At 43.1% G+C, this 15106-nt stretch overlaps 1 protein-coding gene across 2 annotated transcripts in view; it reads left to right on the forward strand.

The window, feature by feature from the left end:
* Positions 1-15106, forward strand: part of RHOQ (ras homolog family member Q) — a 22507-nt gene continuing 7401 nt past the window's right edge. For both annotated transcript variants that reach the window (XM_031594610.2, XM_090135175.1), the window contains exons 1-4: positions 1-233; positions 369-427; positions 13808-13972; positions 14563-14658. In XM_031594610.2, coding sequence (XP_031450470.1) covers positions 92-233; positions 369-427; positions 13808-13972; positions 14563-14658 — 462 coding nt within the window. In that variant the 5' untranslated portion in view covers positions 1-91. The remainder of the gene's footprint in view (positions 234-368; positions 428-13807; positions 13973-14562; positions 14659-15106) is intronic.

Here is a 15106-nt window from a genome sequence, read left to right on the forward strand (position 1 = left end):
GGGGCGCCCGTTGAGCGGCGGCGGCGGAGCGATGCCGGGGGGCCCGGCGCGGCGGGGCGCGCCCGCGGGGCCATGAGGGCGGGCTCCGGCCATGGCCCATGGCAGCGCCGCGGTCATGCTGAAGTGCGTGGTGGTGGGGGACGGCGCCGTGGGCAAGACGTGCCTGCTGATGAGCTACGCCAACGACGCCTTCCCCGAGGAGTACGTGCCCACCGTCTTCGACCACTACGCAGGTGAGCGGGGCGGGGGGCGGCGGCACGGAGCGGCTCGTTCGGCTCGGCTCCGCTCCGCTCCCCCCCCGCCCGACCTTGCCCCGCCGGGGCTCGCCCCGCCGCGGCCTCACCCGGTTTGTTTCTCCCTCCCCGCAGTCAGCGTCACCGTGGAGGGCAAGCAGTACCTGCTGGGGCTCTACGACACCGCCGGGCAGGTGAGTGAGCGACCCCAGACCCCGGCCGCCTGGGAGCCGGCGCTGTCCGGCGCCGAAGTTGCTCTGGCGGCCGCGCGCCCCGGCGGCATTACTCAGCGGGGCTCCTCGCATCGCCCGCTGCCGCAGCGGGGACGGAGCGAGCGGGGCTGCCGGCTGGGCGGCGGGGAGCCGGCTCGGCAGTGGGGACGCACGGCACGGCCGGCGGTGGGCTGCTACGGGACCCGTGTCTGCAATTGCGGCTCATGGAGTTGTTCAGCTTTGCGTTTTTGGCTTTGCTGCCTTTTTTTCTTTCCTTTCTTCTTCTTCTTCTTTTTCTTTTTTTCTTTTAAGCTATACTAGACAGTCCAAGTGATTCTCTTGAGAAGGTTATTACAGCCCACAGTGGAAGACGCTATGTCAGCATGTGAGTGAGGCAGTTTTAATGCTGGATATTCAGAGGGATCTCTACTGTAGTGAACAGCACAGGGCTCCATTATCGACATCCCTGCTCAGTTATCCCAACTTGCAGCCAGCAGCTGCTGGCTGAGCACGGTCTTATGAGTTAAAGTACTTTGGAGGTGGCATATCTGAACCAAAACAGCATGTAAAGGGCCTGGCTGTGGGGGGCAGGAAGTCCTAAGAAGGTGTGAAGCCTTTACAGAAAAGCTGTGTGGTCTTTTGCAAAAGTTGTATATTCCCTTTACTAAAACTTCTTGCAGCATGAGCATGTGTTCGGGTCTCACATGACTTCAGACATGCTTCCCTGTGGTAAGGAACAACGAGGAAGATAATCTCTCTGCACTGGCACACAGTGAAGCCATACTTTGTAACTCAGTAATTCCTGCTCTTAACTGAACAAATGTTCAAATTAGCGTGCCTCTCTTGGTGTGCATGTAGCTGTAAGGGAAGCAGTACTCAGCCAGTCTTGAGTATTTAAGGCCCGAGAGCAGCAACAGAATCCATTCAGGGAAAATTCCAGGGAACAGCTTTGCTTCCAGAAAGCCAGTAGCTGGAGGGTGAGGTTCCTACCAACAGACTGACTTCATCATTGAGATCTCGCTGATACAAACACAAACCGGTCCCAGTGATGCAAACTGAGTTCCCTTGCTATTTCCACCATAGCTTTGCTTTTTAGTAGTAAACGCTTCACAACCCAGCGGACTTTAAAATACTGCTCAGGTGTGCAACAGTATGAGGGTCTAGTGCTGAGGCAAATAAAGCATTTACTAACATGCATCCAGTTTCTATAATGAGCACTGGAAAATACAAAAAAGAAAAAGCACCTTGCACTTGTATGCAGAGCTTATTTGTGGATGCTGTCTCAAACAGCCCATGCTGGCCTGCTGCTATTAATGGGAGTGTGTGTTGTAAGCTCTGTGCAGCCTTACCTCAAGTGGCTTTGTGGTGTCCATCTGGGTAGCTGCACGGAGAAACCTTTGGCTTCCTCTAACACTAGTAGTAAGCTGGTCAATTTGCAGCAAACAGCAAGCAACGGTACTGTATGTCTAGACTGTAGGTTGTTTCAGTGAGACTGCTGTCACAGATAGATCTGCTCTTGGCAAAACTCAGACCTGCAGCAATCATAAAATCTTTACCATTTTCCTCACCCCAGTTCAGGTTATTGGAGGGGAGCAGTGGATGTCTGGGGCTGCCCATGGAAGCCTCATTCCAGCACCCAGAACAACTGTGGAGGTTCTTACAGGAACCTGTATAGAGCCTCCAGTCTGACAATTTTTTTCTTTTTGTTCCTTCATCAGAGTTTGCTGATGAGCCATTCTGAGAGGGCCATGGGGTAAAAGAAAGCTTTCTATGAAGTTCAACAATTGTATGTGTTTAAGAGCAGAAAAGACGGGAGTTGCTAGTGTCTTTTCTGTGTTGAGGAAGAAGCATGCTGCATCTGGTATGTGCCTGCTGGTTGTACAGACTTCTGTTCAGCTTGGATTCGTTGCAGCTTGAAGTTGGGATTTCTGTGCCAGCATACATCAGTGTTGTTATTTCTAATCCTGTCACCCCCAAATAGTTTTACTGCGAAACAGTAGCCTGATAGTATCATTTTATCAAAGCTTGGCAGCATGTGATTATTGTGGCATCTGAGCTACTCGCAGCCTTCTGAGTGCATACAGCCCCAGCCGTGGCCAGAGTCCAGATGTCATCTTCTGGGGGAAGAGGGGTGAGAGTGGAGAGGTTTGGGCTGTGACCTGCTCCATATCCCCGCAAGAAGTCCATGGCAGAGCAAGGAGCCAAAACCTTTTAATTTCTAGCCAGTGTGCAGCAGGCCCATCAGCCTGAAGTACTGACTTACCAATCTGTGGGTGTTGTTAGCTTGTATGGTTATGTATTTAGCAATGTGTGACAGACTTCTGTTTGGTGGGGGGCTGTGAGCTGAGTTCATGACATCTAGTTTGCTTTTCTAGTGAGCTGCTTCACAACGTAGGCAGAATTGCACGCAGTAACTGCACCAATCACATAATGCCTTGCATCTTTTTGAATTTAAAGTAGGTTGAGATAAATCTATTAAGGTCCCATTTTTTTTCAGGTTATATATAGCAGGGAAAAATGACACAGTTCACAAGTTGCAGTCTGTACACAGACAAACTTTCCCCACCATGTGCCTGTCCAGGCAGACTTCATCTGAAAATGCCCCAGTTCAGCAGAAAATAGCCAGTACAGCAGCTGGCAGGGGAGGTTCCCGGAGCCCACTAGGTTTTGCAGCTGCAAAGGCTGACTGCTGGTCCCAGTGTGGTCATGCCACCTTGGGGACTGCATTCCACAGGCAATTCCTCTCAGAGGTGGAGCTGCAGCTCCTTTGGGCCCCACTGCCCTGCACAGCCCTCCACTTTGTCTGAGTTTCTTTGTCCCCTTACTCCTCCTTGTCCCTCAGATGAGAATGGTGGAACCTACTTGCATAGCCCAGAGCTGGGAGCAGAAACGTGGCAAAGCTTATGAACATGAAGTGCACCTGATGGTGATGCTTGGGTGCCTTTGGCTTTACAGTTGTTTCTCTTGCTCTGAGAGTAACTGCATGTCAGTAATGTTCTTTATGGCACAGGGGTATGTGGCGAAACAAGCCTAGGAAGGAAACTGGGGCTCCAGTAGGAGCCTACTGACTTCACCCTGGCAGAGTGCTTTGGAACTAGGAACAGTGATGATCGTTTTGGTCTTTCGTAATACTGCTAACTCTCACAATATTTAAACTTTCAGTGAAATTTCTGAGAGTATTAACAGAGAGGTGGGCTGTGTGCCCCTTTGCCACATCCCAAATGATGAGAGGAAGTGGGAGGATATGCAGCATTTACCTCTTGGAGGTTGTGCTCCACACTGAAGGCTGCTACTTAACGTGGCAGCCAAGGTTAATTCTCCTTTCCTTCTCCTTTGATGTGGGATTTCCATTCACAATGTGGTCTGTTTCATCCAGCATGTCCTGAGCATGAACACATGGAAGCCTTGCTTTTCTTGTGTGCTCTGCTGTGAAGGGCTGTCAGGAACCAGAGGGCGGGCAGGACGGTTGCAGGAGCAGGCCAGAGTGAAATTCTCAGTGGCTTCTCAGCTGTGACCAAAACAGAAGCTGCAAAAATGCAAAGCACAGTATGAGAACAGCCTCTGCCTGGCTTCTTTCAACTTGCATACTCTGATGGCTGCTCTTGTTGCAGCTGCAGCCACCTTAATTCAGACACAGTGATATATATTTTTTGGTGTTGTAACTGAGTGAAAACTGAAGTCAAAAGCAATTTTATGTTACAATTGGTCAAGCTGGAGTGTGTAAAGAAACTCAAATACTAGCAAGATCAGTGCCTCCCTGAAGGCCAGATGTAAAAACAAATAATTCTAACTGTGAATGAGCCTGTGGGAAAGAGAGGAATGGAGGCAGGGCTTTTAAAGTGGATGGACACACAATTTGCAGTGGCTGCTATAAATAAAACAAGAAATAGCAGTCATCTGTGTAATCCTGGCCGACTGTTTGCCTTGGCTCTGGAAGATAGCCTCAGTTTCACAGGTACTGCTTCAGCATCCTGAGAGGAGAGGCAGCTGCTGACTGTTGGGGTAGTCTGTTGTGGAATAGGAATTTCCTTCCTTAGACTGCATTATTCCTTCTGATCTGCACATTCCACACAGCCAGAGTGCCAAATGCAAACCCAGAGCACGCAAGCACGCTTCCACAAAGCAAACCCTGTGAGCCTTCGTTGCTGAGTTACAAATGCTGAAAACTCCGACGTGATGTTGGCAAATCTAAAAATTAAATGTGAGCCATCCCCATTCTGTCCCCACACCTCCCTCCTCCCACGTGCATTTTCCCTCGCTCCCTTTGCGCTGTCACAGGCAGGCTGCAGCTGCTGCCGGCAGGCTGTGAGCTCACTGCAGCCGGGCTGGCTGCAGCCCTATGAATAGCTCAGCTAAAGCCACTGTGTGTGAGGATGCAGAGAGCCATGCAGGTTTAACGGCTCTGCAGCAACAACTGGATGTGTGTAGGTAATTTAAAATAGAAATATGCCCAGATCCTTTCTCCGAAGTTTAAGATTTTTAGGAGGTAGTATGTGTGGGCTGATGGTTGCTGTGATGGGAGGTCAGCAGCAGATACTTCAGCGATGACAGATTTTTCCTTTGAAAGGTAATAGACTGTTATCTTTAGAATGGCCAAATGGTCTTCCAATAATAATAATTCCAGTGCAAACTTTACATCCAAACACCTCATTGTTAACCGTGAGTCACACTTTGCAAGCCTCACGTCTTCCCTAGAAAGACAGGGAAGTACTGTTATCAGCAGGCGAAGAGTCACAGGATGAACAATGTTGCTCAGAGTTTCCAAAAGCATCTGCTGTGGCAAACCCAATGTTTAATTTTCAGAATGTCCAAAGGCCTGCTGCATTTCTGAAAATTGGGACTGAACTTAAAATTAAATTAAAGGTTATCTTTGAGAATGAAGACCTGTAATGTCATGGTCGTATGAACAGTGAGTTAACGGCAGGCCAAAGTAAGGAACCCAAAGCAAACCAAGCATGAGAGGTTCTCCAAACCATCAGTTTATGGTATGTTTAAAGCATGTTTTTATGAAGTCTACTGGCATAGAGAAACTATTGCTAAACACGGATTGTGTTGTCAAGTAAAAACATCTCTTCTTCTGGGTTAGGCGTCATAGATACGCTTTAGTTTGTGAGGAGGTTCTCTCTGAGTTTTGCTTGCTTTCTTTGAGGTACAGTGGCATGTTTCCATGCTATCCAAACACCACAACTTACAAAAGAAACTCCAAGTGAAATAATTATTGCTGTTCTAGCATAGTATTATGGCCTATCCTCTTGCTTCCTGACTTCGCTTTAAGGCGGTGTGCACCTGCGCTCAGCAAATTGTCATATAATCTGCAACTGTCCTGTAGGCAGCAGGAGTGATGGAAGGGGACAGCTGGGTGAGCGGCCTGAGCTGGTGGGGCTTTCTGACAACAGGCTTTGCTATGCAAGACCATGGGAATTTTTTGGAAGTTCTGCAATCACATTTCTTGATTGAAACATTTCATTTGCAAAGAGTTTTTCGTATTTTGGCAAATATGAAGAATCTCAGAAATGCCCTGTTTTTCTCTTGTAGTCTGACTCCTGAGTCAGCCTCTAAACTACGCCTTCAAACAATTTAAGTATAATTTAGAGCAGAGAACAGCTTCCACAGCAAAGACCTCCTTTGTCTAGTCAAAATCCTTGGTGCAAAGGGACATACAGTGTAAGTTAGGGTCTGAGCCACAGCTTCGTGTCAGCAGGCACTCACTGCTGATTTCAATGTGCTTTGTTCTGGTTCCTTTGTTGAGAACACATAGACTAAAGGGACATAAAAAATAGTTGTATTCAAAATGCTGAGTCAGCCAATCCTATCTTCACACGCTGGTACAGAGCACCTGAAAACATAGGAAATGAAAATGGCTTGAGACTTCCTTTGCCCTTTGCTGGAAGTGGTTTTCCTTGAAGCCTTTGGGTTTTGTGAGTTCAAGTTTTCTCTGCATTTATGGATGAGTAGAAATTTACCTTTCATTTAAAAGTGAGAAGGATGAGCTTTTTCATTTATGTAATCAGCAGTCTATGGGAGCCTGGGCTTTAAGAGATAATATAAAACACACTGATTCCAAATCCTGCGGTTTTACTATGAATTATACAAAACAGTATTACAGAAATGGATGCTTTGGGACAGAGCTTCAGTTCTTATTTTAACCTCCAAGCATTAGGTGCTGCCATCCTCATCTTTTTTAATCACTGCTGCATCCATTTGGTGGCATGTGCTCAGTAATTCTTTGCGATGGTTGGCACTTGCTGGTGTGTGTATCAAGATGCAGGTTGCAGAATGATTCTTCAGAGCAAAGGAACATCTGACAGCATCCCAGGTGAGCTGATTGCATTAGGTGAATAAAACACAGACTGAATGTGCCTCAAGCGGCTTGCACTCTAAATTAGATGTAGCCTTGAATGCTGAAAGATCATCTGTAGGGCTTGCTGCTTTATTGCCCTGGTTGGTCTGATTTGCAGTTGGGATGTAGTGTTGGAGTGAATTGCGGTGAATTGTTCATGGCTGCAATCACCAAAATGGGATGACTTCCTTTTGTGGAAAAAGTGAAAATCTGGGGAGGGAAGAGCACTGTTTGTAAGGTCACTGAAAGTGAGGAGAAAACCAGCACAGCAGCTCACCACAGCCCGGTGATTTCCCATGGATAATGAGTGAAAGGGCTTTCCAGGCAGTCACTGCACTGCTTTCTTGGAGATCCATAAGGGGTGACCAACTGGTAAAAGTGTGTTCAAGTGGAAATGTGCATGCAGTCAGTGGAATCCATGTTTCATTGTGAAAGATGCTAAATAATACGTCTTAGAGAGAAAATCTGGGGATGACTTCTTTTAGAAAACCGAAGAGAAATTAGGAAGTTGAAGTTACTGTGGTAATGGAGAGAAGTGCTCTGTTGAGACTGTCTAGAGAAATAGTGAGCACCACCTCATGCCAAGATGTAAGATTTGGACAGTATTTAATCGCACTTTAAGACTGGGATCAATTTTGATTGCTTAAAAGCAATTTTATGTATAATAAAGGGCATATTCTGTCCTGTCTTTATGCTCTAAAATCCATCTTCATAGTCTTCATCTTTTAGCTGCTTATTGCTCTATATGCAGAAAAGCTTTTCAGACGTGTAAGCAGCAGCACAGTTCTCAGATATGCCAGAAGGGAAGTTCTGTCAGAAGAAAAATCATGATTCACAAACCCTAGTCTTTTTCAATGTATAATTCATACCTCCTTTGAACAGTCCTCCTCACAGGAATTCAGAGATGGATTTAGATTAGCTTACTTCATTTTTAGAATACAATGGGAGAGCACTTAGCCTGTATTCTTGCAGCCTTTGCTATAAATAAAAAATAGATGCTGGACCCAAATCAGCCACTTTCTGCATTCTCTGGGAAACCTGTGTTAGAAGCCACAGCAGGACAACTCCGTCTCCTTCATCAGCGCTCACTTGGAACCCCAGCAGCCAGCAAAGAGATAGAGGGGCTGTCGTGTACTTTTTCCCTGCAGCCAGGGAACAATCAGCTGACTTTGTTGTGCAAGTTTGGAAGCCAGGGGCTACAGATGTAGGCACCAGAGAAATCGAACACAGCGATGCGCGTGACAGGCTTTGATCACAGAGCTGGGCAGGCAGTTGCTTTGTGATGCTGCTGCATCGTGGGCACCGTGCCGGGGGCACTTCACCCTGCACCCCTGCAAAGTATTACAGAGTACATGCAGCCCACACTGAAACAGCTAAGGTTTTTAAGCCAGAAAAGTGCTTTGTATGGGGCAGTACAGCACTCTTCACTCTCTCCTCCCCCACCCAGGCTTCTAGCAGAATCAGAAACCACAGCGTGATTCAGCCCCTCAGCACAAATCTGCTTCCTGGTGTGCTTCTGGGGAGGCTGTTGTTTGCTGAGGCTCTGCCTGGTGCATATGGCAAAGCTGCAGATTGACTTTTAACTCAGAATAGTCTGGGGGAGACAGCAGGATTTGCCCACTGCTGTAACAATGAGTCCCTGAAGTGTGTACTTGTTGCAGCAGTTATTATGGTCGTTATATTTTTCAAAATATTGCGGGGGGCCTTCTGAAATGGGAATTTCAGAGAGGAAAACTATAAACGATGCAGTGTGGAAGGATAGCAATTAAATGTGCCCCCAAAATGGTAAACTTGAAGTATGGTGATTTCTACGGAAAGAAAACTTTCGTCTGTCCTACTACATAATAGGTTACAACTTGGATATACAGCTGAGATTGACTTACCACCTCCAGTGATCTGTGTGTGCCTCACTGAGAGCCTGTGAGCAGCAGCTGTCATTACCCTGCACTACATGAAAGCTGGATTCCTCTAGCAACTCCGCCTGAGATCTATTTTTGGCTTCTCGTCTAAAAACAGATGGTTGGGAGTGAGAACCTCCTCTTATGATTGCTGTTGTAAGCTGTGAAAGCAACAGATGGTTGCCAATGCAGAGAGCACAAACCTAGAGTTGTCAAGTTCCAGTTTTAATTCCACCGTGGTGTGGGCCATATTTTGTTCCCCTCTATCCACTTCATATCTCCTCAGGATATAAAATAGGCTTATCTTTTTGCTTATAAGTATGGAGATATCTGCAAGGAAAACAAACAGATCTAGGTTCATGTCTTCTTCAGTACCTGTAACGGCAGATCTTAGAGGTGTGAATTTCTCTAGACATTTTGGTCAAGGTGTGTGGAGATACTTGCTGCAAAGCAGGCTCCCCTAATTATCCTTTATGTCTCCAAATGGAACAGAGAACCTAATTCTATGAGAGGGAAGACAGTGGCCTCACATTGTGGTGAGGAGGGTAAGGACCTCTGTCCCCACTGCTCTTACTTGCCCATTGATACCATAAAACAGGGAAGCTACAAAGGATACTCTGGGATCTCAGCTATGTCCACTCCTCTGACTTCAATTTTCTAATAAATAAAAGGAAATTATGCTTCAGTGGGTCAAGAAGGTTGTCTAGAAATTGAGTATGCAGTTTGTCTTAGCTGTTTTTTTTTTGTTGTTGTTTTGTTTTTTTAAATAACCTATTGCACTGTAAGCTGTGTACACCAAAAGCTTTTGGAAAGCTTTGCAGAGACTAATGCATTATTAAGCTAGCAAACCCCTATGGGGCACCCTAACAGATGGGAAGATGCAAGCAGAGAGAGGATAATAACTTGCTCAGGGCAACAAATTATGTCAGCAGCAGAGTTAGGAATGCAGTTTGTGTGTCTTTAACTATGTCTTCCAGCTGATATCCATGGAATTAGGCAACTTGAAATACAGCACAGGGTTCTTTTAGTCTGAGCAAAACCCTGAAATGAAGAACAATATACTGTTGCAGAATATCAAGACCATTCTTCATGCAAGGAGTTCTTTGAGACCTCTGTTTTTAAGTATCTAAAGGTGAGGAAAAGGAGTAGCCAAGTTTTGGACTGTAGATTAAAACGTATCCACCTAGTCATCCAAAATACAGTGAAAATCAATGATTCAGTATGCCAGCCAAGGCAGCAGAAAACCTGAGAGGGGGAGGTTGTTAGGTACTATAGCAGATGGAAAAAGAGACCTAAAGGAAAGATTTTACGGAGACAGATAATGCTAGATTTGTCTGTAAAATACCAAAACTAGCAGGAAATGAAAATTTTATAAGTATGAATTTCCTTTCTCCCTTCTTAAAAACAACTCCTCCCAGAAGCAAAACAAAAAACAGTCCTTCCCAGTTTGTAGTTGAGAAGCCAAGATGAATCACTAGTTCTTCCATCTCATCTTTGTTCCTATGTCTCTTCTTCATTGGCAGCTGTCCTTGCTTACTGCAGAGATGCTAGGTAAAAGATCTGTATCTTCTAGGTGGTGTCCATAGAAGATCACAGCACCGCACCGTGTTAATTTAGCCAACACATTTATATCCAATTTATTACAGTTCCTACATTTTCAGCATGTTTTTTCTTGCTTATATGTATCTCTTTTGGGAAACAGTGAAAAATTTTGAAGTCCAGAGTATGGAGTGGACTAGACTGTATGTCTGGAGTTAAGACTTTACTGTATATTCTAATTCTTAGTGGCTTTCTTATCCATCTTATTTATACTCATAAATATTCCACTTAAATTCTGCAAATATTGTACTGTCTAAACATACAAACACTGCCTCCCCCATTTAGACTGGAAGTTTAATTGCTGTACAGCATGGTGTGTACATGCACTCAAATTGGAATTTATGTTGACTGACTTGTATAATTAGATTTTGCCATTGCATTTAATTTTAGAATAAATCACATTTATTTCCCTTACACTAGATTCAGGAAATAAACTGTAATTGAAGCAATCAGATTTTTTTCCAGGCTTCTCTGATATTCTAAATAATAGTCTGAATTCATATGGTATTTCAGATTCTTTAACTGAGTGCAGTTATTTAGACCTGATACATCAGAGAAAGTTTTCAAATTTGTTTTTATTATTTCAGAGGGGGTTGTTGGGGAGCAGAAGGAGCCTTTATACACCAGCAGCTTACACAATGCACATAATGTTTAAGCCAGGCTCTCTCTGAGGAGGACCCAGGACAAATCTAACTATGTGTCTTACTAAAACAAGTGGTGGTGGGCCATTATTGGTATCAATATGAACATAATTTTCATAGCACAGGTGAGATTTAAAGGACAGCCTGGCTGCACTGACTTGTTTCAAGCAATAGGATTGGTGGGTATAGCCAATTTTTTTGTCAATTTACATCAGCATCAATACAGTGAAATCTCTATAGTGAATACCACGTGCATCTTTGGCTGTGGTACATCAAGTATCTAATCACACTGTACTTGTTTAATATCTTAAATGGGATGGACCCACAGCTTGCCCAGATGGAGCAGAGTATAAATCAAAAGGCATATAAATAGATGGAGGCCGAGGGAAGAAGATCAGCACTGCACACTCCTTAAAGAGCAGTGAAATCAGTGAAATTGCTCACTCCTGGATGACTGCTGATAGATGCTGAGGAAGAAAGATGCCACACCAAAATGTGGCTGAACATACAAAGATTTGTATCCCATGGGATTTAAAATAGAAAAACTAAACAGTTTGGAAGTAAATCAGACAAATGTAACTTGTCTTTAGGATGAGCAAATGAGTATTTGCCATGAAGAAAAGGTCTGACTGTAATTTGCAATGGATTAACTCGTACATATTTTAGTGTCAGTGGACTCGCAGTAATTTCTGGTGACAGTTTTCTCCATTCCAATATTTAATGCATGTAGTACTCTTAATTATTGTAACCCAGGTGTGAGACTTTCATAAAACTTAAAGAGTTTAGTAAAGGCAACTCTTCAGTGGTAGAAATTATGACTATAAACTAGATTTATTTTTGTAGAAAAAAAAAATAATCAAAACCTTTTCAAGAATATCTTGCATATGATTTAGTAGAGCTGATTTGGAGAGTCACTGATGGATCCACACGAGTGTTCTTGCATGTAGATTTCTGAACTCCAGGGACAAGACTAATTTGCAGTTGGGAACCTTCTTTTAGGATTTTGATCTCCACCCTAAAAAACAGTGTGGTAACTGAGCAGGCTCTAACTACATTCAGTAATAGAAGGGAAACATAAAGCATACACTTAAAAACAACAACACCAAAATCATGTTGCTGTTGTGATTCTTTTGTTTGTTTGTTTTGAAAAAGTTATTTCTGCCTTCTATGATGAATAGCCACAGTGACTGAAAAGACTTGCTTACTATGTCTTTCTTGTGCAACAAGATAGGACCCTGATGCTAGCAGGGAAAGAACAGACCTTCAAATGGCCTGTCAAACATTTCACAGTAGTTTCAGCTATAGGTTGTGAAACTGTGTGCGCATGTTTGCAGCTCGGCTTACTCTGGCTTATTGAAAAACTGTAGAGTAAATAGGGTTGACATTAAAGTCTGTGTAACCAAAATGGCACATGAACACAGAAGAGCCTGGCCAATGGTTGCCTCCTCACTAGTGCAGAATCTCCTCCAGTGCTTGCTTGCTGCCACATCTTGTCTCTGTTTCATGATGAAGATAGCAGTCTTCTTCCCACAGCTGTTGACTTTCAGATGAACAGAGAGGTCTAGCAGAAACTGTTCTGAGGAAGTTCTCACGCGATTTCTGAAATTCTAGTGATGCAATCTTAAAAACTTAACAGTTAATCCATGAAGCACTTTTTTGAGGGTGCAACTATAGGTTAATAATCTGGTAATGTGACAGCTGCCAAGGAAACAAAAATTGAATCTTCCGGTCTGTTTCAAACATGGAGTTGAATTACATTTCTGTTTATATTTAATGAACAAATTATTCCAATATCTGTGAGATTTAATTAAGATGGGGAACTTATGTGCGGAAGAGGGAGGCTGCTACAGCCTACAGATTAACCATGCACTGGTCTTTATTGTGGATGAGAAGGTACAAAACATCATTTTTCACTTGTCTTGGCAATGATAGGGAACAGTCTTAGTTATCTATGCTAAAAAACAAAAAACTAACTAAGACAGGAATAGTAGGACACTGGTTCCTGCTATAGACCAAAAGAATTCTGGCAGAAATAAACTGGGGCATCTTCTCCCCTGGCTTTAATTAAAATATATGGCAAAATCTTCTTTCTTCCTCTTGCTAGAGGGATTATGTCTGTTTTACAGTAGGGATAATGTTTTTAAGTACCTCTGTTCCTGTATGCATTGGCAATAGGACTGGTGGCTTTAAATGCTATGGCTCTAAATGACCCAGACAGTAATCTTTTCAGACTCATGTCCCCAAAAGTACACTAATGTTTCTCTGAGAGGGTTCTTAATCTTTAATTTCTGTTTCTTGCTGCTATTTGCTGAGCTTGTTTGCAGAAAACAGAGTCTGGACAAAGGAGCTCCCTTCTGATTCTTACCCTGTCCTGATCATTAGTGACAGGACAGTAAGATTTCTTTGGCTGAAAGAAAACTTTAAGGAGGAACTTAAATATCACTTCTATATATGATCTAAAGGGAACATTTAAGTTAAGTGTATTAAATAACCTTAATCTAGCCTAGCTTTGCATAACTTTATAGCAGTCACATCTTGTGCTCTTTGGTCAAACAAATACTAACTTTTGATCTGAAATATGTTTGGAACAGAATTTTTTTTCCTTTAAATCAAAACACTTTATAAAGATACTCTTCTGTATATTCTATTACAGAGGTAAGTTTCTGTCAGTACAAACACAGAGATTGTATTTCTGTTTATATTTACATATAATTACCCTTATATTAAGGTTTTGTTCCACACTAACTGACCAGGAACAGTTGTAAACATTGAGAAAGTTTGCCTCAGCATACTTCCTGAAATACAAATACAGTTCCTGAATATAAAATGTATTAAATACAAGCAACAACTTAGCATTGAAGATAATGAAATTTTTCTTTCTCAGGAAGACTATGATCGTCTGAGACCTTTATCTTATCCTATGACCGATGTCTTCCTTATCTGCTTCTCAGTGGTAAACCCTGCTTCATTTCAAAACGTGAAGGAAGAATGGGTACCGGAGTTGAAGGAATATGCACCTAATGTTCCTTTTTTACTAGTAGGAACACAGGTATCTGTTTCTGTTTTAGTTTATATAAATCAGCTGACTGTTTATGCCCTTTCTTTGGGCTCAAAGTTCAAGTCCAGCAAGATCTGAGCAGCACCTTCTTCTGGATTTGCAGAACTACCCCAATATTTGGCAGAAAACTTTAGATCTGTGTTGTTCTCTAATAAACAACTTCCGCTTTGTTGAAATAAATGTATTGGTCTGCAACTATCAGTCATATCTATTACTTATGGAAGCTAAGGAACAAGCAGAGAAGTGAGACAAAATTTCCTCCTGCATCTTGTAGGTAATGGATTGGACTCCAGTTATGAAGTAATCCACTTGTTGCTATTATGTTTGAGTTAGTTGTGCTGCCACTGCTAGATATACATTCTAGTATTTTTTTTGAAAATTGAAGAGTTGAATTAGGGAGTAGATGTTTTGAACTTCTGGACTGAAAGCAGTTCACAGCTTAAATTTCCAGGGCTTTTGGATCAGAAAGGATTCAGGATCTGAACAGCGACATGACTCCATTTTTTTTTATGCTTTAAAAAGAGGGTTGACTTTTGTTTAGAAAAAAGCTATTCCAACATATCTGCAATCTTTCTTGCTAGATTGATCTTCGTGATGACCCCAAAACTCTGGCAAGATTGAATGATATGAAAGAGAAGCCTTTATCTGTGGAACAAGGACAGAAATTAGCAAAAGAGGTAAACTAGAAACTCCTAAATTAAATGACATAGCAAAGATGCAAGAAACGTCCAATTTCAATTGACTTTTTCTTCCTCTACAGCTTTGCCCATTTCTTTTACCAGCTGATATAGGAAACCTCATAACTGGTAGCTAAAGAGCAGACCTATGGAATAGTACTTCCTTATTAGTAATTGTTCTAACTTTCTGAATAGAAACTCGGTAAAAATAATGTAAGCATTAATAAGAGATAGTTAAAATCATAGAACGGTTGAGGTTAGAAAGGAACCCTGGAGGTCATCTTGTCAAATCCCCATGCTGAAGCAAGGTGCTGGAACCATTTGTAGGAAATTATTTCTGAATGCTGTACTACCATTTTAACATCCTGTGTGAATACTGTGACCGTTTCTATTGTGACTTCCTTTTGAAACACAAATTGGTCATGTTATTTTTTGCTGTTTAGTTACT

Source organism: Phasianus colchicus, chromosome 2 (genome assembly GCF_987193195.1).
Source record: "Phasianus colchicus chromosome 2, bPhaCol1.hap1.1, whole genome shotgun sequence".
Classification (NCBI taxonomy): Eukaryota; Metazoa; Chordata; class Aves; order Galliformes; family Phasianidae; genus Phasianus; species Phasianus colchicus.